Below are 25,587 nucleotides of genomic sequence, written 5' to 3' on the forward strand. Positions count from 1 at the left end.
ACACAGTATATACGTTTTAAAAATTAATGGTTTCCTGTCCCAACTGACATTGCCCATCCAGAGGATCAAGTATGGAAACAATTACAGCATCTGGTACCATGGTATTAGTTATATGTGGACATAGGTAGCACGGCTACATAACTGCATATGTCCTCTTAATTATTATTTGGAACTATGCTGCATTAAGTTATATGGATCAGTTAACAACGTGTTTTCATTGCAATTACCCAAAATCAATAGCATCGTTAATTAAAATTATAAATAGTGAAATTATCTTAAAATAATTCTCCCTGACCAATTCCCATGCCCCTTGATTCTGAAGCAGTAACTGACTTCCCACCAGGCTTTCCACTTCTCTCTTCACTGCCTACACACAGTCCAGAAAACTGGGAAGAAAGACAAGTGAAAAAACGAGTGATGGAAAGCAGAGGGAAAGGCCAGCATTCAACACCTCAGCATGGCCCAGCTCTGTGACCTGACCCCTGCCCACCTCACCCAATTGTCCCTGGAACTGTCCACCTGGCTTCACAATCCAGCCTCCAGCAGTCTTGACTACCATGTAGTTCGTGCACATCCCACACGCCATGGTTGATCCTGCTGCAACCCCTGCCTGGAATGGGCTGCCCCTGCTAACCTGCCTAACTTCCACTTGCTGCATATCAAATGTTACCAGCCCAAGGAAGTGTTTTCTGAAGCAGCTAGGGAGACTTGGCATTTCTTGACCTAAGCTAAGGCAGATGTTGTTTTGACCTTGACCAACACCTAAGGCAGATGTTGTTTTGACCTTTTTAACTCTAAAGACTAACACAGTGCTGGCATATACTGACATTCAACAGATGTTTGTTTAGTCCTCACTTCCCCCAGTTAGTCACATACACTTCAGAAACTGCCTGCAGTGCTCTTCCAAATCTCTGTACTTCTCGTGTTTGCTCTGTTAAAAACGTCCAAATGTGGCCGGGCGCGGTGGCTCACGCTTGTAATCCCAGCACTTTGGGAGGCCCAGGCGGGTGGATCACGAGGTCAGGAGATCGAGACCACGGTGAAACCCCGTCTCTACTAAAAATACAAAAAAATTAGCCGGGCACGGTGGCGGGCGCCTGTAGTCCCAGCTACTCGGAGAGGCTGAGGCAGGAGAATGGCGTGAACCCGGGAGGCGGAGCTTGCAGTGAGCCGAGATTGCGCCACTGCACTCCAGCCTGGGCGACACAGAGAGACTCCGTCTCAAAAAAAAAAAAAAAACGTCCAAATGTGCCTTGTGAATGGCCCCTCATCCTTTAAGATCCAACTCAAAGATAACCCTCCTGTGAGAAAAGATTTTCCTTCTGCTCCTCAGCAGAGCTCGTCCTCCCAGCCTTGTGTTCTCACTCAGCCTTGCTCCTTCTCCTAGAGTGGCTTCCGCAACACAGACAGCCCGGGCACCACCTTGTCACCATGCCCACAAAAAAAAAAAAAAAAAAAGGAAGCACAAGAATCTGCCAAATGAGAAGTAATAAACAAATAATAAATCAGCGGTTATGCTTCCCTTCGATCTACATTTCTCATACCTCCTTCTCATCCAGTTCTTGTGCAAAAGAAACAGCAAAAGCACCCACAAAGTAAAGGAGTGTGAGAAACAGAACAGGGAGAGGAAGGTTAACAAGAAAAAAAATTACGGAACAGGCAAAGGAAATCAGGAGAATGGCTACCCTCCTATATTCTACTGTGGGGATCAGGAAGGTTAAAGAATCCTGAGACTCTACAAGATTTTTTTTTAGAGACAGGGTCTCGCTCTGTTGCCCAGGCTGGAGTGCAGTGGCACCATCATAGCTCACTGTAGCCTCAAACTCCTGGGCTCAGAAGAGCTTCCCTCTGCAGCCCCTCAAATAGCTGGAACTACAGACATGCACCACCACACACAGCTAATTATTTTTATTTTTTGTAAAGACAGGGTCTCCCTATGTTGCTCAGGCGGATCTCAAATTCCTGAGCTCAAGTGATTCTCCCACCTCAGCCTCCCAAAGTGCTGGGATTACAGGCATGAGCCACCACATCTAGCCATCACAATAGCATTTTAAAATCACAAGGAAGCCACTTTAAAACAAACAAAAAAAAAGAAGCAACGAGTTAAGTCACTAGAACATGATTGTTTCACTAGAAAAGACTTCAGACACAGAAGCCAATGTTTTCAACTACTACACCAAGAAATGATAATATTTAGTTTATTTCTATTTTGTTATAGGTTGCTCATACTTATTGGCCATGGAATACATCTATGACCCCACCCTTCTGTGGCAAAAATTTTAGAAACCACTACCACAGAAAACCAAACCAGGATATAATGGAGACAAGAGCTGTCCTTTCCCTGTGAGGAAGAGCTGAGTGCTGCCTCAGTTTCCACTCTGCTGTCCTAACACCCCAGCACTCTCCCGGCTTCACCAAACAGTTCACTGGAAAACACACGAGGATGATATCTGAGAAAACAAGTTTTATATGTGAATATTATAACCAAGATCACTCTTAGGCTTTCCCATAATAAAGTCATCTGTATAGTTTTAAAAATTGTAAATGTTCATTCACTACGTAAAAGGTATCTCAAGGATTCTAACATCAGAGGAATACATGAATAATGTTAATTTTTTGTTCCTAACTGAGGTAGAGAGAAAGCAATCATTACATAGCATTTGTGAAATTTCAAGCTAAAGACAAAAATATTCAACAAAAAAAATTAAAATATCATATGGATAAAATACATAATGTACCATTTATAATGGGAGAGCATTTTAATGTTAATCTAAAGATTTTTTACAAAACTGAGAGATGTTGCACTTTATACTGTTACAAGCATAATTCATGCCACATTATAGAATAAACATTTCTTATCTATATCTCTTTAACCAAAACAACCAGCTAAACCAAATACTTATTTTATTTGGATATATCTGTAGAGATGATGGGTGTAACTAATTATTCAGCTAAAAATGCAGTTCCATGGTGCTTTTAATGATTTAGGTATACACAGCTTTAGTTCTCACAGCAGACTAAAAATAGTGATTTTAATTTATTCCTGCTGCCTACAATTACCCACAACCATGTATTTTTAAATATTTCCAGCCTATAAAAATTACTAATTTTTGCCACTTGTGTTTATCTGCATTTAGACTTTGATTTGGATAAATTAAGCTCTCAAGTGTTCCTTGCTTTATGAAACTCTGCATGTTGTACACTTCAACACAAATAAATGACTTGTACCATTAGAGGTTTAAATAATGTAATGTATTTCATGCTCAGCCTGAAGCTGGATTCCAATGAAGTTGCTAATGCACGTAATGATTAAGTGTAACTCAAATACTAACTGTGTTGTTGAAAACATGACAGGCAATAATTTGGTCTATTATATTCTGCCATTTAATTGCCTAGTACAGACATTCTCTGACACGTTATGAAGCAATGATTTACAATTATTCAAGCTGCAAAGGTCAGAAAGTGACATTATAATCATCTACATAGAGATCCCTTCTAATGCACAAAAACTAGGTAATGCCACACACACACACACACACACACACACACACACACACACACACACACAGAGTTTTACTGCATTAGTAACTTTCTATTTAAGGTTTCTTAAACCAACTAGGAATAAACAGTTCATAAGCACATTAATATACAATTTTAAAATGTCTGGAATCTTTTCATGAACCCAGATGTGACAGATTTAGAAAATGCCCTTATACTCTCCTGATTAGGTAAATTCATTTCAACTATTTAACTCCATACACAAGATCAAGACGAGACTTAGGTAAATCAATCAGTCAACAATGCAACTCCTAAATCATGCACATGAGGGTCTGCGCTTCTCAATAATGGCATATCAAACTTGGTTATCATTTCTTAGGTTTGTTGAAATCACAGGCTAATTATTAGTTTTCTACAACTCTTAAAAAAAAACTAATACTGCAAAACAAAAACAATAACCCTAGTTTATCAATTATATCCCTCTCATATTAATGGGATGATATAATCTTTATACTTTTAGACACTTACCTCCTGCTATTATACAAATATGTTCAGTTTGTAAGCCTCAAGTAAATGCAATAAATTATCAACACATGAATGAGTGGGAAAAAATAAAATTATTTAATACAACACTTATAAGTGGGAAATATAAAACAGGGAAACTTGGGGAGAGAGAGAGACAATATCAGAATATGAAAGTAAAGCAATGTGCAAGCAATTTTTTTAAAAAATGTAAATGTGGGCAAAAGTAGAAAATAAAAGTGGATGGTAGGAGAAAGTAGATAAGTTACATTTCCTACATGCTAGTGAAAACAACCTAGAGAGAAAAAAAAAAGTACAAACTAAAGTCAGGAACAAAAACAGGTGTTACAAAAAGCAGAGAAATAAAGAAAAGAAATAGTTAAAAGGAAGAAAGAGTGGTCTGCCATTACTAGTGGAATAATTTAAGTACATCACTAAAAACACTTTGAATATTAAGTTTCCCATCAGTAAAATGGGGATAATAAGCATAAGGTAAGCAATCCACAAAGCTATAGAAATCAACAAGTGAGATAAAAGTTAATCAAGGCTATTTATTAGACCACAATGCACTGCATAAATACTATTTAGAGTACCAGGTATACTACCTTATATGTACATAGAGAATAAAATAAACTTAAAAGAATTTAACAAGACATGGTGCCTAAAATAACTTTTTTAAGTCATCGAGATTTTTATGTTTTTGACTACTGAAAGAAATAAAGGTAAAGATCATGGATGTAATAAAAATACGCATTTGGCCTATTTTCTAAACACAAAATTATTAAATAAAAGCATTAACTATAAAAAATAGGTATAGTTTCTATTATTTCTTACTTTCTCTCCCACTAAGCCCTATGTCAGAGTCATAACAGATTTTCATGTTAACTATCCATCAAGTGCCTAAATATAAACATATGTATATTCTATAAAATTCCTCTCTCGATCACATTTGGATATTTTTAACAAGTAAGAAACTCAACTTTTCAAAAAAAAAAAAAAAAGGTTCCCCCAAAAGTGAAAGTAAAATAAATGGCTCTTAACGTGAAGTTATCCATAACATGTACTTAAAACATGATGTACAAAGCAATACATTTTTTAAATTTTTACCATGACATGAGCAGGTAAACCTTGAGTACACAAAACTTAAATTCTGAATTCTTAATCCTAACGACCTAATAGGAATTAGGCATCTAATACATTCAGCTTCTTCTGTCAAACTAACTTAAACTCAAGATATACAGTAGTTAAGATTTGCCAATGGGGCAGGGCAAAAGGGGGTAATGGTATCTTAAAACTGATCCTGAAGATTCAAAGAAAATCAGTCTAGGTTCAGACAACTTATACAAAAGTTTAAAAGGCAGTTTTTGTCAAGGGTGTTGCTAATGCACAACCCTAAAACTACGTGTTAATGAAAAACACAAAACGTGCAGTTGATGAGCATCCAAAATCATCTAATATAAAGATCTGAAAAAGAGGTCAATTACAAATAATCTGAGACATTAATATTGAGCTCAATACTGTTTGTTGTTTCCATCAATTTCACCATAAAATATTAGTTTTCCTCTTCAAGAAAACCAAGAGGTTACTAAGAAAAAATACAATATTCTGAGTAATAATTTCACTTTAAAAATGTGACTGCCCAATTTTTTTATTATTAATCAAGACTATTTGAGAAATAACTCCTTAAAACTCAAATAATGAAGAGATCATTAAGAAAATTCTAAAAGGCAGAGACTAAGAAACTAACTACTAAGGAAAAGAAAACATAATGCAGGACCTTCTGTTTGTGACAAAATTATAGAGTTAATGTTCCTGAAAGATCACTTCACCTTTTAAAGCATGATTTTGTAAAAGGTAAAATTTATAGCAATTAAAGCTAATGAAGAAATGCAGCATGAGCTGCTTATGTTCAGGAACTAATAGGTCCACTGAGCATTTCTAAGATTATTTAGCCATCAATGATAATGAATTGACTTTGTCAGTGATGTTAATGTACAAATACTCTCTAGTGCCAGTAATCTGATAACCAATCCTTGCACTTTTTTATGTTTTTCACTTTTTTAACCTATACACTGCCCTATCCCTTTGAAACACATGAAATATGACACAACCTATGATACTTTTTCTGCAACATTGAAGGGTACCTAATTCACTACCATTCTGTTCCAACTACATAGATCAATAAGTATTCTTCAGTTTACTGCAACTCTTCGGAACTTTCAGCGTCACCGTTAAAATTATTGCTACCTAACTTTTAAATCAAATTTCATTGTAAAAAAATAAAGAGAACTATTATTTCCTAGTCTGATGAAATTCAATGGCTGTCATAATTCTAAGAAATACAATTCTGGACTCTAGAATGCTTGTTCTACATACGCACACATACGCATAGCTCTCTCGCTGAAGGCAGTATAAAACTCAATATATGTACAATCATTTACAATTCTGTATCTCCAGGATCAAATATATGAACTACTCATACAATATTTCAGTTGTATGCAGTAAGCAGTTAGCGAGCAGGGTGGGCACTGTTCAAATTATACAACTAATGCCAATCAATTATGTATTCTTTTTGATACCAGACACATTAGAAACTGTTCTGTAAAAAGCTTTCTCTTCTCTTTCCAGGGTCTTAGTAACCCTAATTAAAAAATGAATGGAATTAGATCTCTATTGACAGAGTATGCAAAAATTGTTTACTTATTTCTCAGAAATGAGAGAAAAACTGCTTACTGCCACCTAATAGCAAATTTTCACTGGAGTCAGGGCCTTCTTCTTTCCTATAACTCATATGGTAAAAACAATAAATGAGCTATCTTTTAAACTTCCAAGACCTACAGCAATTAAAATGAACCATTTGACACTTGACCCTTGCAGCTAAAATCAGTAGTAACAAAACTCATTCTCCCACTGATCTTCAGGGGACTTTAGGGCAAAGGGTCATCTTCATTTACTTTAGCTGCAAGTCACTGAACCATCAATTCTGCCAATGAATATATCACAGACCATGGTTCATAAAACTGCTTGCAAAGGTATTTGTAGAACTATCCTAAGGGTCAAAATACACCACTGCATCCTGGGATGAAGTGTACTGTCCAACAAATAACAGAACTTGTTTTTGACATAAAACGTATTTACATGGTACTACCAATCAGCAGAATCTTCTACTAAAAAAATAAACCTAATATCATACGTGCATGTTGCATAATGTAATTGAGCCTGTGGTATTTTGTGAATTAGCCAAAAGAACTACAAGTTTCTCAGGTTTCACATGAAGAATTTTTATATGATGCACTTATTAATTTCTCTAGCATAACAGCATTAAAATATACTTTTAATCAGAAGTAGGGTATTAAAATCCACCTCTGAATGTCCTATGTTATACCATGTATGATCTAGCATTTTAAAACCTTTTAAACATTTCTGCTAAATTAATTAGTTTTGCATTAAGGCACCTTAGCACTTTCTATTAAATGCAACACATTTGAGTAACAGTTAAACATTGTACATGATTCTTCAGAGAAAGAAACATTAACTAAAAAAGGAAATAAGTTTTGAAATAAAGTTACACAAAAATGCATAACAACAGTTTTCTTCAGCATCATCCCTTAATAATCGGTAACCAGCCATCTGAAATTAAATCTTTTGTTGTTTTCCTTATAGAATAAGTCCAATGGATCCAGAGCTACTCATGTGATAAAAAATCAAAGCAGTACAGCAAAAGAAAAAAAACATACATACACATTCCTAAAGCTATATTATGTATTTTTTTATGTCTTTAAATGGAATTTATAGTTCTCTCTGGCAATGTGAATGAACATCCTATAATTTAGTCAATTTACAGATTACAGGTTCAAATTGACCTTGTAGCCCATAAAATTGCTCATCTTCAGTACAGGATTAGAAGTGGGAGAAGAATGTCATAACTGTATTTAAGGAATTTACCATAACAATGGAAAGGAGGGTACGCATGCATAATTTTAGCCACTCTTACTCCTATCGGTTTTGAATTCCGAAACAATGGCTATCCTGCACATGCTTCCTGGTTCACACAGCAGAGATGGCTTCAATTTACTCACCCACAGACATGACACTTGTATTCCCTCATCCCAAGGTGCCTTTTCACATGGTTTCTGGCATCTCCAAGCTGAGCTGTTGCAAAATGGCATATCTTGCACTTGAATGGTTTTGATCCTGAGTAAATTTAACATAAAATATGATTTGATTTTGAATAATACATCACCAATAGCTTAGAAAAGAGGACTAAATCTTAAATCATACCTTTAACCTAATTAAGAATTTCTGTACCCAAAATGGAATACTTGCATTCATTTATAACTTGTATAGACCTGATTCCCTAATTATTTCACTCTGAAGACTTTGCTTCAGTGAGTCTTCCTAACTTCCACTAACAATCGTAAGATTCAAACTCAAAAGTGAGACTGCTGAGCAGTACTAAGTAGATGAGATGAGCTACATAATTTTAAATATTTTTCTTATAATTCACAAAAATACACCTTAAAGTCACTCAACACTTCAAAGGGAACATTTTTAAAACACAAATGCACGCAGGGCAGCTGATATTTTTAAAAGCATATTTATCATTAAATACATTTCTCTGTGGCCACCTCCTTGTTTCCTCATATTTCTCCGGCTTTGAATTTACTCACATTAAAACAATGGTATATTTCAGGTTCCTTCCTGGCATTTGTCCCAAATTATTACCTATATTTTTAATAACACAATTTATAAATATACAGTAGATAAATTTTTATGCTTTTATGGTCATTTTTATAGTCAAGAATCGATGATGATTAAACAAACTGGAAGAACTGACATTTTGGTTATTAATTTCAAGAACAAATATTTCAACACAAAAAGCATACAAAATTTTTTAAATCATTTCGTAAAGAATTAAGATTAAACTATACTCAAAAATGAGAAAATAAGATTATTTCAAAGTCTACACACTTAGTGTCAGTAATAGATAAGATTGAAACTGAAACATATTAACAGATAATCATCCACATTAATGAGAAACAACACTCTTTTAAGATATAAAATATATACAACATTTCCAAACTTTCTAACCAATACATCTTCAAATAAATCAAAATTATAAAAACCAGTTTAAAATCAGTACAGTATGTTCCCTGATTTTTCATATCATATTTAGTACTTATATGGTGAAATACTCCCTCTACTATAGTTAGATAGAACATGAAATATGTGAACTTTAATAAATATACAAAGAGCTCAAGTTAAAAAAATTGTAATAAATCATATTTGATCAATGAACCTTTGTGCAGTGTCCTTGGAAAAAAAAAAAAATCCTCCAAGAATACTTTGTTGAAATTGAAGCACTCAGTAAAAAATTTTAGAGTCTTAAATTTCAATTTAATTCCCAAAAGCTGACAAAAAAAGTGAAGCATTTAATTTTAATCTTCCAACAGAAATAAAAAAGTCAACAGTACTAAGAACCGGCAGACAAGGTTGAATATTTCACAGTTCAATGACAATGAAGCCAGATCTCTTAATATTTCCATTTCTGCTGTTAGAAGTAGATGTAAAATATATTTAGCACCTAAATGGTTATATCTAGTCAGGTTTACATGTTTAAATGTCAAAAGCAGGCTGAGACTGCAGGTTACAGCAATCACATTCTATCAGTCACATTAGAAAATACAGTTTATTTAAATGATTCTGATAAAACCAAGCCTATCACTACTTTGAACATTTCACTAAGACATAGAACTCTATAATGGGACTTTTGTAAAGTATGTGAAGAACCAATTTACCAACACTTTAAATTTAAATGCTCTAAAGATAATAGGGTAATTAGGGCATTATTAAGTAACGATAATATCAGGACTCGAAACAAAGAAGATCAACCTCTCCCAATATTTGTATTACAATTTTGGTGAATGGATGTAAAAGGTCTCATGGGTTTGAGTTTTCATTTTGCTCACACAGCACCTGCCATGTGACTAACTCCTCCTCCTGTGGCACAGATGCCACAGAGAAAGGGACATGGGGTCTCTGGTGTGTTCAATTTACTGTCCATTGCTCCTTTGTGGAAAACTCTAGTTTCTGCAGGTCTCAGTGATCACAGCACGGCATGCTGACAATACATAAATGAGTTATTTTGTTGACTGCTTCACCCAGAATCATGGAGGCCTTGACTATTCTTCACATCTTATATTCAGAGTAGACTGTGTTAACATCTCCTTTCTGTGCCATAAAAATTCAAATACTAGCAGAGGTAATACTTCTCCGCATTAAAAAAAAAGCGGAGGGCCCTTTTTTCCTTTTTTCCTAACTAATAACATTTCCGTTTTTATGTTTGCTATGCACTTTCCGAAATGAATGCAGACATAGTGTTTATAAGACAAAATTGTAAAATCGCAGATCTCCAAATATTTCTCTCAGGTATATTTTGATTATTAAAAACAATATTATTTGCAACAGTTCCATTCCTTGGAACAGAATTATCCTCAGTAGGTTTTTTGGTTTTCATTTGGTCCATAAGGTTTTTTCAAAGGGAAAAACTAAAGAGGCTCTCTATCTTTCTGGTACCTTATTACTTTGCCGAAAGAATTTCAAGGACTTTAAAATCCAGGTCTTCACTCAGACCTAGAGGGGCTCCTCAATCATCAGTCACTACTAATTGCTATGCATACACAGATGTGCCATTAGCATTAAAGAGAAAATAGCAAATGAAAGCCTTTAGATCTTAAAAGAATGAAGAAAGTTGTATATTACCCATCATCTAACAACTAGAGCCATCGTTCTACAATCCTCCCTAAACATTCAAACACTTCATTCATTCATTCATCTGCTCATTCATTTATTCACTCATCAAGATATACCAAGAGCCAACTAATGTGGGACACAGACGAAGCAGTGAACAATGTTAAGTCTTTGTGGTCACTGTGCTTAAAGTCTACAGATTAACTCTCCTACTGAGCTGTCTGCCCTTTGTCACGTATTGAGCTACAAACACTACCGGCCCTAACTTCAGAATTTCTTAGTGAAGTCACACACTCCCTATCTCGCTGGAACATTTTGAGATGGCATTAGTGACCAGAGCACTCTAAACATAAAACGAATGGCTTCAGACCATCTGGTACTTAACAGTAGCCCATGTTACATGAAATAAAAGCTTTAACAGACCAATGCGGGAGAAATGAAAACGAAGTTTTTTAGTCCTGCTAATGTAATGTGAAAGCAAAGACTGCCCTTTCTGGTCATGTTGATTGCTTCGTAGTAGCATGCACATGGGGAGACTCTAGGATCCTTTTTCCTACAATGCTTGATAACCAAAACTCATTTATTTCTTATAGCGCTGCTTTTATCCTGCTAAGGATGGGAAGAAAAGGTTATATAAAACATATAGTAAATCACAAAATATGAAAACAGGGATTGGAAGAGTATGCTCTTTTCCAGTTAACCATTAATAACAGTCTCTGCATTACTATTTTATGGACATAAGCAAAGTATGTGAAAAGCAATTCATTTTAAGATGCTCCAAGAAAAAAACCCTGAATTAAAACCTGGAGATCAACTTCCCAAAAAATGACTTGCAAAATTGAAATGGTAGACTCGTATTGTGTCCTCAGGAACAGGGCTCTTGGTAGTGTTTCAAAGCACAATAAAAATGTACTTCCTGATAAGACCAACACAAGATGTTTAAAAAAAAAACTATGCTAACTTTTACTAAATGTTACAATCAATGATGTAACTTATATAAGTAGGGTTACTTTGTCACATATTGATAGTTACCTCACTTTCACATCCACATTAACTTGATTTTAAATGCAATTAATACATATAGTCAAGGAAGACTAATGGACTACATTCTGCACTTAACCTGGTGGACATTTTCAAATGGCACAAGTGACCAGTGCAAACCTATTTTGCATTGTAAACGACTAAATAAATCTTAATGGATTAAGAATGATCAGCTATCAACACACAAGGGAAATTAAGTGCTGAAATGCCTACATTGATTATTTTAAATTATTAGCCTTACTCTGTTCTTGAATTTGTATGCTTTTAGTGAGCTTTAACACATTTACAAGACTTATTGACTATAATTACAAGAGAATTCAAGTAATGGACACATCAATTATAAGCAACATGTCTTAACCAGACAGTTGCATAAAGAATTCTAAAAAGAGCTCCATTAGCATCTTCCTCTTAGTTTTATTCAGTTTTATCTGCCTTAAGAGGGCATATTAAGAAAGTACATATTTTCTGCGCATGTGAACAAGTCTTATTCCTAAAACTGTATCATTTCAGAAAGAAAGCTGCAACAAGGCACTGAGAGAGATACTGACAGTGCAGACAAATAAGCCTTTAGACTTATTCCCCAAAAATGGCTGCAGTGCATAGGAATATTTGGGATCACAAATACAATGTTTGTATTTATTTAGATTAATCTTATGCAGGTTGCCCCATTACTTCCTTCAGTGAAAAACTTTTATCTATCTTTAATCACCCTAAACTAGTAATAATGCTTCATACTCTTTTGTCTTCTTCCTCGTAACCATGCACTAAGTTTCAAAAACTGTATGAATTTAAAGTATAGCTTTAATAATAAGCCATTATTTAAAAGTACAGTAAAATAAACCTTACAGTTTTAATGAAAATATGTTCATTGAAATGTGAATTTATTATTCAAATCCACTCATAAATTCAACCATGGAGACAGAACTTGTCTAAGCGGAGCACAGTGATTTAGAAAAGCTGTCTATTTAAAATAAAGAATGTATGGCAGGTTTACAGAAACAGTGCAGTGAATTTTTACATAAATTTAGAACAGTAGCTTATGCATTTTCCACAAAAAAAAAAAATGTTTTTTAAAAAACTTTCCACCTAAAATTAAACATTAAAATGGAACACTAACTGTGGCAGAGCACAGAGACTAAATCAGGTGCTACCTCCAGGAACACCAGATCCCCAGCACATGTTAACTTTGGAAAGTGGTGGCTAATTTTGATCCACAAAGGTAGAATCTTGTTACCCGGAAGTTACACTTCTGGATATAAAATATCTAATGATGAATATTTTTGCATCCCTAATATTGTAAGAAAATTTGATTACTCCATTCCTTAAAAGTCACTTAACATGTCTTCTGAAATTATAAGGTGCCACTTAATATAGACTTTGGAAAATCAAATAATTAGGACTCAGAAACAACTGAAAAGCCGCCAACAGACAGCAGTTTTTAAAAGGCATCAGAGGGACTAGGCTTTTTGACAAAATTAAAAGAAACTTGTCAACTAACCTGCCTTTGAAATCACTAGGGCTTAATTACCCTTAAAAATGTTAAGTGTCAACAATGACTTATTACAGACAAGCAGAGCAGCACACAGCAGTGAAATGTGAACCGGGTAGAAAGCCAATGAGCAGCCACAGGTAGGCCTGTGTATCTGGATGGGAACAAATGGCCCCATGTCCTCACTGACTTGGTTTGCTGCAGAGCTACATACCTGTATGAGTGCGAATGTGTGCCAGGAAGGCCATCGAGTTGCTGCTTCGACACATCTTCCCACAATACTTGCAGACATTTCCCTGGTTTTCCTCCCTCTCGCGGTTGATTTGCTCAGTGTCTTCCACTATATACTTATTCACCTCCCGCAGCAATTCCTCATGCTGTCCTTTAATATGTAGAAATAAATTCTGTTCAGAATCAAAGGGCTCTGTGCACTTGACACATTTAAAGGTGGCCCCTCCCTCCGGAAGCTCTTCCACACTGGCCTGCTCATTTCTCATGTGGCCGGCACTAGCCAGATGCTGGTGAAGGTTGCTTTCCGTATAGAACGACTTTCCACAGAGTAAACAATGGAAGTGCTTCTCTTTTGTAGGATGCTTCATGGCTATGTGAACGTTCAGTCCACTCAGTCCATCCGCTAAGAAGCCACAATCATCACAGCGAATTCGTGTAGACTCACCAAGGGAACTGCCCTCAGATTTCTTCTTTTTCACACCTTGAGCACAGTCTTTCAAGGGCAGCTCACTAATTCTCACTCCCGTTGCTATCAAGCCCTCTTCAGACTGGTCTATCAACTCACCATCTTCAGGGTTCTTTATTCTTATTATGGAGGAGTCAAATCGGCCAAAACTGTACATGGCCTGCCCTTTATCATCAATACTAATTATAGTTTCATAGACATCACTATTTTCAACTGTGCTATCAGAAGCTGGGCCGTCCTCCTCCAAAATAAATTCTGTTTCATGTTGTGAATTCATCAGAATTTCCTTATTCTCCAGAACGGGATCTTCTTGGACACCTTTCAAGTCTTCCAAACCATGCCCATGTGCAACTTTGTTCTGACCCCCACTCTCCAGATTTCCCTGTTCTCTGGTTATTCTTGTCACAACAAGCGCAGGGCTTTCAGCCGAGTGCTCCCCATCGAGCGCTGCAGGGCACAGGTGTCCGTGGGGGACAACACCTCCACTGTCTCCTGCGCTTCCTCCTTCACCCTCACAATGGACACGCAGCTCACCTGCATCATTCGGTATCTCATGGTTTTTCTTTGCTATCTCACAATTTAAGGCAGAGCTTCCTGAATTTTCATTTTGAAATCTGCTTGGGGAGCCATAGTTTGAGGAAATAGTAAGGGACATCATCTCCTCGGGTTTCCTAACTTTATCCTTGACAGGAGCCTGTTGGAAAGTCTCACAAAAGGAATGGTCTTCATTGAAATTAGATTCTTCTTCAGTCTCAACTTCTACAGAGTCAGCAGCGCAGAGCACTTTAGACATATCTAAATTAGTGTTCTCATTCAAAATAGAGCAATCTGCAGCATTTCTAGATTTAAGAGTATCAGATGGTTGACCTGAAATTATTTGAAATTCCTCAGAATTTTGTTGATGCCCTTCTTCAGGCATAATGATGTTTTTGGACATGTCTGCAGAACCGGCTTCTACATTAGCAGAGTTGAGATAAGACTGCCTTTTCATTTTGTGTTTCTCTGTTGCTGCATGCCTGGTCATCTCACGACGAGTCACCGCGTAGTAATCGCATGCCATGCAATAAAACTCAAACTCTTTTGTATGTTTCCGTTTTACATGCAGCTCTAGAGAAGCAGAGGAGTGAGCACTAAACTCACAGTGCAAACACTTATTCTCACCTGTGCCTGTAACATCTCTCTGGGAGTACACATCCCCCTGCTGGGCGAACTCTTCTGGCTCTAAAGATATTTGCTCCTTTTTATCAAGAAGATGGCTGTTAACTTCTCCATCTAGAGAATGAAATACATTTTCAACTTCGGCTTCAACTGAGTTTCCACGATCAGGCTTTTCTAAAACGGAGGTGGGTGACTCAGCTGGTTTGTCAGCATGTTCATCTGACGTGGTCGCTGCTGAGCCAGCATTCTTTTTACCAGCTTCAAGGCTACCCCCTTCAGGGCCAACAATGATATCTGAACTGTGTTTTCCACTTGCTTCTATTTCTACCCGTCCTTTATGTTTCTTGGTGGCACAATGACGTTCCATATCTCCCTTAGTTACAGTGTAATACTTACACACTTTGCATAAATAACTATATTGGTGACTGTGTTTTCGTCTAATGTGAACAGTCAAGTTTGTAATACTAGAGGCCAAAAGACCACAGTGTGAACACGTCCGTGAGATGTTACCTTTAGGTCTCCCTCTCTTTGGAGTAGTGGCTGAAGCTAATTCATCATCTTTGGTGCTACCACCAGCCTGTGACAGTTCCTCAGGTGCCAGCATGCCCTTCTCAAGATAGGAATGCTCTTGTAATTGCACACCTATATGGCCTTCAATCCTTCCATTTCCGGAGACATCAAACTCTTCTTTTTTATCATTTGCACCTATACATACCCTTTCAATACATTCTTCAAAGCTTAAGCCAATATTATTTTTCTTAGCATTTTCAAGATGCTTGCTTCTTTTAATGTGTTTCTCCATTCCTTCTTTGCTCAATGAATAAAGATTACAAGCTTTACAAAGAAAATGATAGTCTTGACCATGCCGAAGTTTTATATGTCTCGTGAGAACAGTAGAAGATCTTGTTTTATAAAAACACTTCTTACACTGAAACTGAGGCTTACTGGAATGCCTCACTTCATTACCATGGCTTACCCTGGACTTCACAGGTTCTTCCTGAGATGCTTTTCCTGCGTCATCCATAGACTCTTTTGCGTTTTCTGATTCTAAAGTACTTAAAGGTAAAGTCTGTAAAACCAAATCACTGTTAGATGATTGCGAAGTCTTTGGTTGAACCAATGAATTAATATGCTTCTCGGTGGCTTTGTGTTCTTCCATGTCTTTTTCAGACAAAAAGAACAGATTACAAGGGGTGCAAAGAAAATGCATATTGTGCTTTTCCTTCATGTGGTCTCTAAGATTTATTTCATCCAAGGATATAAATGAACAACACTGACAACTCAGGACAGAAGCAGTTTGCTGATGCTGGTTACTGTGCAAATGTTCATCTAAGTCCCTTCTTGACATACTAGAAAAGTCACAAGTATGGCAGTAAAATTTCATCTCTCTGGCATGGCACCTTTTCACATGGATTTCCAAATCTGTCCTATTTGTAGCTACTTGCCCACAGTCTGTACAAGCACACAACGTCTGAGAGTCAGGAGCTGGCTTCACTGTCAGGGAGTCCAGCCCGGAGTCCGGAGGACGGGCACTCCCCCGGCCCTGCTCCACCTCCTGGGTTTCTGAGGTAGTCACACACACTCTATGTACACTGTTGCTCGCTTCCAGGTGTTTCAGCACTGACTCTGCATCGTGTGTTTTCATCTGTGTTCTCAAGTGTTTCATATACATCCTCTGAGTTTCACTTGTACCTCTTTTAATTCCTAAAAGATTAAGCCTTTTCTTTGCCTGGCCCTTCAAGGTGAAAGTGCTGCTTCGTCGACGAAAGCTATTACCCAACACGAGAATATTTCGCTCGGGTCTTGGCCTCGAGGTTACACTGATACCGTGTGCTGCCTGAAGGGTATTTTTGGTAGATTCCAATTTCTCTAAGAGACCCTCTGAGGTTACTAAGGTGTCTAGCTTTTTACTCTGGTTTTCAGGATTCTGAGCTACACCAAGGGAAGTAACATGTTCTTCAACAATCTCTACCTCCTGTGACGAAGTATTTCTGGAAGGCATCATTTCAACAAGAAGCTCACTGCTACTACCACTTTGTTTAGAAATACTTCCTCTGAAATCTTTAAATGTGCTTCCCACATTTCGTAATCCTTTTGAATCACTATTCTTTGCTATTGGCTTAGAAGTTCTTGGTTTTGAGTGGACATTTTTTGTTGCCATTGTACGTGATTTTTTAGGAAAAGGTTGTTTTGTTAAGATCTGTACAAATCCTCCACGAGCGGCCAGATTCTGACGACGGAGATGTGTTTTGCCAAGATAATGTGCATTCAACAGGTTTTCTTCTGCACACTGAAAACCACAAAGATCACAAGAAAAGACCTTCTGTGGCCCATGTGCTTGTTTGATATGCATATGTAGCGCTGAGCTGCTCTCTGCTTTGTGGCTGCAGTGACAACAGGTATATTCCTTAGACTGCTGCATGTGAGACTCAACATGTTTTTCCAAGTCAGAGCAAGAAGAAAACAAATGCCCACAGATGCTGCACTTGAGAACTGTATCTACATTCCCAATGGTACAACTAACACTAATTTCTTTCAAGGGGAAAGGAGATTCTCTTTCCAGATCAAGGGAAACCATTTCCTGAGCAGATGTTTTTGCAGTGTCTGTTTTCAGAGAAACAACATCAATAGTGCTAAAATTGTGAGAAGGGGAGAGGGCATTTGGGAGACAAGTGCCTCCAACTGTGCAGTCACTCAGAAAGGTCTCCTTCCCTGTTTCATCTAATGCAATACCCTCTTCTGTGACTGAGCTCTCAGAAGTTTCTAATCTACAAACACCTTGCTTTCCAGATTTAAGGGGCTCTGCCTCATCTAATCTCCTACGTTTGGAAGCATGTTTATTTCTGTCTTCTCCTATAACAACACTATCAAAGTTCGATGATTCTGAAAAACCTCTTTTGCCCATAGAATTCTCAGGGAAACTTGCTATCACATCAGATACAGGCCCACCATCTTCATTATGGGATGAAAGCTTTGTCAAGTCTTGTGCTTCTTTGTTTATCTTTTCATCCTCGTCATTTTCGGGTTTATTCTCACTATCCATCATTAATAAAGTGCTGATGATGCTTCTATCTAAGGCGGCTCACTGGCACTCATAACCTGTGAAGTAAACAAACATGGTATTAAATCTTGAATATAAAGACACACGTATTAGTCCAAAACTAGATGAAAAAGTATCATGAAGTTAGCCCCAATGAAACACCCTTTATACTGAGATGAATTTGATTATACGTCTAAAGTCTTTTATTAAAAAGTACGAAGTAGGATTTTAGGAACACCATGTCACCCTATTGTTGACTCCAGAAGAAATACTATGGTATCTTTGGTAGAAAAAGTGATTTCTCAACAAGCTTGCAGAAAAACTCCCATATTTCAATTCTCTGTACCAGTATACTTCAATTTACTACCCTTTAAAGAAAAAAAAAAGAGAGAGAAGCTCTCCTTTCAAATTACATTTCAATGAGCTCCTACTCTGTAAAATATATTAAAAGGAAACTGCCGTGACACAAGTCTAGAAGTGAGGCCTTCCCCTCCTTAACCCCTAACAGAAGCCCAAGTCCTATGTAAAAGAAACATAATTTTAAAACAACTGTTTCGGCCAGGCGTGGTGGCTCACGCCTGTAATCCCAGCACTTTGGGAGGCCAAGGCGGGCAGATCACGAGGTCAGGAGATAGAGACCATCCTGGCTAACACGGTGAAACCCTGTTGCTACTAAAAATACAAAAAAATTAGCCATGCATGGTGGCAGGCGCCTGTAGTCCCAGTTACTCGGGAGGCTGAGGCAGGAGAATGGCGTGAACCCGGGAGGCAGAGCTTGCAGTGAGCCGAGATCGTGCCACTGCACTCCAGCCTGGACGACAGAGACTCGTCTCAAAAAAAAAAAAAAAAAACAAAAACCACTGTTTCATCCTTTTCTCCTAAAGCAAAGAGATTTACCATGATTTTTCTAAATATATTCCAATGAACAACATGTATAATCTCATTACATATCACCATTCGTGCTCAAGCTCTTTTGCCAATGAAAAGCCACTTCTAGTCCAGCTGTCAATCATTAATTTCTTCATCTAACAGTCATTTTATATTGTCTGAAGGTTAATGGCAAAGGGAAATGTCAGTGGTAGAGTAGAATTAATGGAGTAAATTTTGAGGAAAAAAAGAATTTTATTGAATAAAATGCCTTGAAATCAATAATATTGATTTTATTTTTCATTATGCTATTTAATTCAATTAAAACATATCATTTTCCATTTACTTTACACCATGATTGGAATGTTCAGCCAAATGCCACTTGATTCCACGTTAATAAAAAGGCATCAACGTATTATAGTCTCAAGGCTAATGACAACTATTTCAAACTATTTTAGCTATTTTTTCCATAACATTGACAAATCAAATGAAACCTATTGCTTTGACTCAGCTAAAATTAGGCAACAAAAATATACTTATAATGTAGGACACCGAAAGCATGAACAATAAGAGAAAAAAACAAGTAAACTGGACTTCATTAAAATGAAAAACTTCAAAAGACACTATGCTTCAAAGGCCGCTATCAAGAAAGTGAAACAGAGCCCACAGAATGGGAACACATTTTTGCAAATCAGATATCTGATAAGGGACTTGCATCTAGAATATATTTTAAAAACTTTTGTTACTCAATAGTAAGATAAATCAATTTAAAATGAGCACAGAATACGAAATACATTTCTTCATAGAAAATATATATAATACATATATGAAAAGATACTCTACATCAGTAGTCACTAAAGAAATGCAAATCAAACCCACAAGGAGATACCATTTCAAACCCACTAAGATAGCTATACTCAAAAAATCAGATAACAAGTGTTGGCAAGAATGTGGAAAAACTGGAACCCTCATAACACTACTAAGGGGAATGTAAAATGGTGCAGCCACTTTGGAAAACAGTCTACCAGTTCTTTAAACAATTAAACATGGTGCTAGCATATAGCACAGTAATTCTACTTGGAGGTATACACACCCAAGAGAAATGAAAACATATATCCACCCAAAAACTTGTATACAAATGCTGATTGCAGTATTTATTCATAACAGCCAAAAGGTGGAAACAACCCAAATGTTTATCAATGGATGAATGAATCAAGAAAATGTGGTATCCACACAATGAAATAGTATTCAGTCATAAAAAAGAATGAAGTATGGGCCAGGCACAGTAGCTCATGCCTACAATCCCAATGCTTTTGGAGGACAAGGAGGGAGGATGGCTTGGGTCCAGTAGTTTGACATCAGCCTGGGCAACACAGCAAGACCCCAACTCTAAAAAAATAAAAAATAATAAAAATTAGTGCCAAGTGCCTGTGGTCCTAACTCTGGAGCTGAAGCAAGAGGACTGCTTGAGTCCAGGAGTTCAAGGCTGCATTGAGCTACGATCACACCACTGCACTCCAGCCTGGGCGACAGAGACAGAGATCTTGTCTCTAAAAATATAATAAACAAAAATAAAATTAAAAATGAAGTACTAACATGCCACAATGTGGATGGCCCTTAGAAACATTATGCCAAGTGAAGACCATGTACTATATGATTCCTTTTTATATGAAATGTCCAGAATAGAGAAACCTATACAGACAGAAAAATAGACAGCCTTGGTTTCTCAGGGCTGCAGGCAGGTAGGCAGAATGGAGGATGATAGCTAAAGGGTAAGAGGTTTCTTTCTGAGGTGATAACAATGTTTTAAAATGTACTGTGGTGATAGTTGCACACATCCATGAATATATTATAATACTAAAATCCATTGAACTGCAAATATCTCAATAAAGCTGTTTAAAATATATAAATTGTCATATATTATCAATAATATAAAAGTATTTGGAAAGGAGTAAAAAGATAAATATACCTAGTTTTATTGCACTTATAAGACATTCAACATTAGTTCAGATACATTCCTTCAGAATAGGCTCCAGAAAATATAAATTATATAAGAGTAGCTGTTTTAAGTGAAAAAACATCTCTGGTCAAATAAGTTTAGAAAACTCTAGTTAGCCAGCTGTGGTGGTGTGAACCTGTAGTCCCAGCTACTCAGGAGTCTGAGGTGGGAAAATCGCTTGAGCCTCAGAGTTTGAGGCTGCAGTGAGCTACGACTGAACCACTGCATTCCAGCCTGGGCAACAGAGTGAGACCCTTTCTCGAAAAAGAAAGGAAAGAGAAGAGAATAGAAGAGGGATGGGGTGGGGCGGGGCGGGGCGGGGCGGGGCGGGGCAGGGCAGAAAGAGAGGAAGAGAGAAAGAGAGAGAGAGAGAGAAAACTGAACAAACAAACATTTCTTTACTGCAGGATTTCTCGGTATACAAGCTCTTCCCAACCTTACTTGATTACAGAACCCTTCGTTTATAAAGAATCAAGAGGCCGGGTGCGGTGGCTCACGCCTGTAATCCCAGCACTTTGGGAGGCCGAGGCGGGCGGATCACGAGGTCAGGAGATCGAGACCATCCTGGCTAACACAGTGAAACCCCGTCTCTACTAAAAATACAAAAAATTAGCCAGGCGAGGTGGCAGGCGCCTGTAGTCCCTGCTACTCGAGAGGCTGAGGCACGAGAATGGCGTGAACCCCGGGGGGCGGAGCCTGCAGTGAGCCGAGATCGCGTCACTGCACTCCAGCCTGGGCGACAGCGAGACTCTGTCTCAAAAAAAAGAAAAAAAAAAAAAGAATCAAGAGACTGGAATTGCAAAGGATCCTTAGGAAATGCTCTTTTGGCTGGGCACAGTGGCTCACAGCTGTAATCTCAGCACTTTGGAAGGCCAAGGTGGGCAGATCACTTGATCCTGGGAATTGGAGACCAGCCTGCGCAACATGGCGAAACCCTATCTCTAACCAAAAAAAAAGAGTGGAGGGGAGAGGGGGAAACAGAAATGCTCTTTTCTATAAAGCATTGGTTTGCTATTCAACATCTGCAATTGAAGAGTAAAGGGAGGAAAGGAAGTAAGAAAGAATCATGCACCCATTTCAAAACCTTCACTTAGTGCCTACACTATACCAAGTATTTTTGCCTATAGATGCTGGATATACAGCAAACACCACCCAAAATCTTAGTCCTGTGAGAGCTTACACTGTAAGAGATGAGACATCGAGACAATATTGCTTAAAACAGATATATTGTCCAATCCAGGGCAGCTGCTTCTGGTCAAGATCAAGTCACAGGGACTGGATTTACTCTCATGTTTGAAACAACTGAAAAAAAGTAAATGAAACCTATGAAGCAACAGTGCAAGACAGTCGACATCAGATACCAAAGGACAGTGATTCGTGAGACGAACACACTAGGTGAGTCCGGCTTTCTGCCTGAGAAAGTACGCAGGCCATAGCACAAGGAGGGGCATTATAAGTTGAGGATAAAACAAAGGAGAGGAGAAAAGTGGAGAGAAAAAGAGGCCCAGAGATCTGCAGAGGTGACGTCCCAGGAATCCCTATCAGGATACAAAGCCCTCCCATCCTTCCAGCAAGATGCCTCAGGCACCTTCGCAGTTGGTCCCTGGTAACACCAACCCTCCACCATGGCAACTACTGTTCAGAATTCTTCCACGATAGTTTAGTTTTGCCTGGTCTAGTAAAATGGAACCATGCAATATGCTCTGTGGGGGAAGGGAGGTCTGGCCTCCTTGGCTCAGCCTGACGCTTTTGCTGCATGTGTGAGCAGCGTGTTCCATTGCACTGCTGGGTTGCAGTATACTGAATAGATACACCACAATTCTGCTGATAGACATTAGGGCTGTTTCCTTTTGTTGCTATTACAAGAAAGCTGCTATGAATATTCTTAGTTCAACAAATATGTACTGAGCACCTACCAAATGAACGGAATTGTAGTGATACCAACGCACTCATGCACTGAGATAATATTCTGTGGGAGTCACATGACATACACACCAGTGACCTCAATACAAGGCCATACATAATCATGTGTACAATACAAACTAAGATCTACAGCAGTATACTTGAGCAAGAATATCCATGTGTTTTTACAAACATATTTTTTCATTCTTTTGTGTAAATATCAAGGAGTGATACTGCTGGGTTATAGGGTAGATGGACGTCCAACTTTCTGAGAAACTGCCTGACTGATTTTCAAAGTGCCTGTACTGTTTTGCATTGCTAACAGCTATGTATAAGAATTCTGTTTGACCCACACCCTCACCAACATTTGATATCAGTCTTTTAAATTTTAGTCACTCTAGTGTGTATGGTTTTAATCTCCATTTCCCTGATGCCTAGTGATGGCACTGAATACTTTTTAATGTGCTTTGTTAGTCTTTTGGCGGTTTCTTAATTTGGTTGTTTTATTATTGAACTGCTTACGTATTCTGGATATAAATCCTTTGTTAGATATATGTTTAACAAACATTTTCTCCCTTTCCATTTGATTAATGGTGTCTTTGATAAAGAGAAGTTTTAAATTCTGATGAAATCAATGCTTTTTCTGTTATGGTTATTTACATGTCTAGTTTATTTTCTGTCTCTATATGCTAGACTGTAAAGGCATGGTTTATTTTATCCAGCCATATATCCCAACAGCCTAGAACAGTTCCAAGCACTTGGAAGGTACTAGAATGAATGCCTCTGTGATATAAGAAATGTCTAATATCTAAGTATTCACAGATGAAATTAAAAATGCCTGCAATACACTTTAAAATAGTCCAGGAGAGGGACATGGTGAAGTTATGTGACAATGATTAAAGCTGAGTGACAAGCACGTGGGGATTCATTATACTATTCTATCAACTTTTGTATATGTCTACATCTATATAGATAGATAGATACAATGTTTAAAAAATGTGTAACAGAAGTTCTGCTTAAAAACATTTTAATGCTTAACCTAAAATAGCAGGAACTCCCTTTACGTGCTCAGTCTACCACGTCTTCGTCTGCCAACACTGCTGCAGCACACGACTGTCCCTTTCACTAGGCACCGGCAAGAGTTCCACCTTCCAAATACATAAAGGGAACACACAACACTATATTACTTAGGGAAGACATACACACACACACACGCACGTGCGCACACACACACACACACATTTGCTTGGAGTGAACACTGTTGAGGGCATCTGACTCATATTTTTACAGACAAAAGAATGACAACTACGTGAATGCACAGAAGCAAAATAATGAGAGCCTTAATCTTCTAAATAATGGCTCCAAGAATTCTAAAACAAAAGGAAAAAAGTTTCCACATTTGTTATTTCACAACTGAATTCTAAATTAATGAAATAACCCAACACAACTGAATTTCTAAATTAATGAAATAACCCAATATCTCACTGTATCAAGAAATAACAACAAACATTCAACAAATAAATATTGAACGCCGACCACATGAAAGGAACTGTAGTGATACAAATGTAGTCATGCATCGGGGTAAGATTCTGTGGGGGCCACATGACATACGCACCAAGAACCTCAATACAAGGCCATATATGGTCATGTGCACAATGCAAACTAAGATCTACAGAGTATACGTGAGCAAGGAATCATACTCCCAAGTAGAACATTTAACTCAGATAGCAAAAATATCATTTGAGCCTAACCTTGAGGAAATTAAAACTGTCTTTTGTTGAGGGGGCAAGTAGGAACAGTTAAACATCTCAAGGAGAAGGCAGCGATCTGGCAAAGCCCTAAAACACAAACCACGAGCACGTAAGAAAGCTCTCAGCCATCCAGAGGGCCACGGCACTGGCTTTCTACCACAGACTGACTTAGAAAACTGGCAGGTGGTCGACCAGGTCCAGATCACAGAAGGCTCCATATTAAGAGCTGGATTTTATTCATTGGTGCCAGTGGGGAGTCACTGAGACACAGCTCTGCTTTAGGAAGATTAATTTTTCAAGATGCAAGACATACTGAAGGCAGAGACAATCTAAAGGCAGAAAGAGCTCAGTGTAAGAGTTTAAGTAATACGGTCCAGAACTAGAATGACATCAGTAAGCAGGGACGCGGAGTTGTTTAATAGGTATCTCAAAGCCATCTAGAAGGGATTCAGCAGGTGAGAAAGTTTATGCTGATGTAAAAGTTGTTTTTAATTCACTGGGAAAGGTTACTAGAACAAGCAGCATATTACCAACAGAGCCGGAATGAGTCTTTTTTAAAGAAGAATTCAAAAATCATCCAATTGGGACAGTTTAAGGGCTCATTTTTCTGAGGCAGATGTCATGTCATTCACTCAACAAACATGAACTGAAAGCTTATCATGAACCAGAAAGCCCCTCTGGTTCTCCCCGGAACAAAGCGAAAACAGGCAGAAGACTCACTGCCAGCTCTCAGAGGAAGGCGTGATCTCCTTTCCCTCTCAAAGTACCAGTGCTTGTAACCCAGTGGAGAAGTAGAATGAGCCTCAGATTTCTTCCCACAGTAAGGTTTCAAGATTGAGAAGACCTGGCAAGTATCTAGACTAAAATAATGGA

The 25,587-nt window shown here is 37.7% G+C and overlaps 1 protein-coding gene across 4 annotated transcripts in view; it reads right to left on the minus strand.

Annotated features, from left to right (window-relative positions):
• ZNF407 (zinc finger protein 407) overlaps nucleotides 1-25,587 on the minus strand; it is a 474,402-nt gene that overhangs the window by 422,593 nt on the left and 26,222 nt on the right. For all 4 annotated transcript variants that reach the window (XM_058438260.1, XM_058438261.1, XM_032152052.2 and 1 more), the window contains exons 2-3: nucleotides 13,515-18,254; nucleotides 8,100-8,214 (exon numbers count right to left, since the gene is read on the minus strand). In XM_058438260.1, the coding sequence (XP_058294243.1) occupies nucleotides 8,100-8,214; nucleotides 13,515-18,201 (4,802 nt within the window). In that variant the 5' untranslated portion in view covers nucleotides 18,202-18,254. The remainder of the gene's footprint in view (nucleotides 1-8,099; nucleotides 8,215-13,514; nucleotides 18,255-25,587) is intronic.

This window comes from Hylobates moloch, unplaced genomic scaffold (genome assembly GCF_009828535.3).
Source record: "Hylobates moloch isolate HMO894 unplaced genomic scaffold, HMol_V3 SCAFFOLD_5, whole genome shotgun sequence".
Taxonomy (NCBI): domain Eukaryota; kingdom Metazoa; phylum Chordata; class Mammalia; order Primates; family Hylobatidae; genus Hylobates; species Hylobates moloch.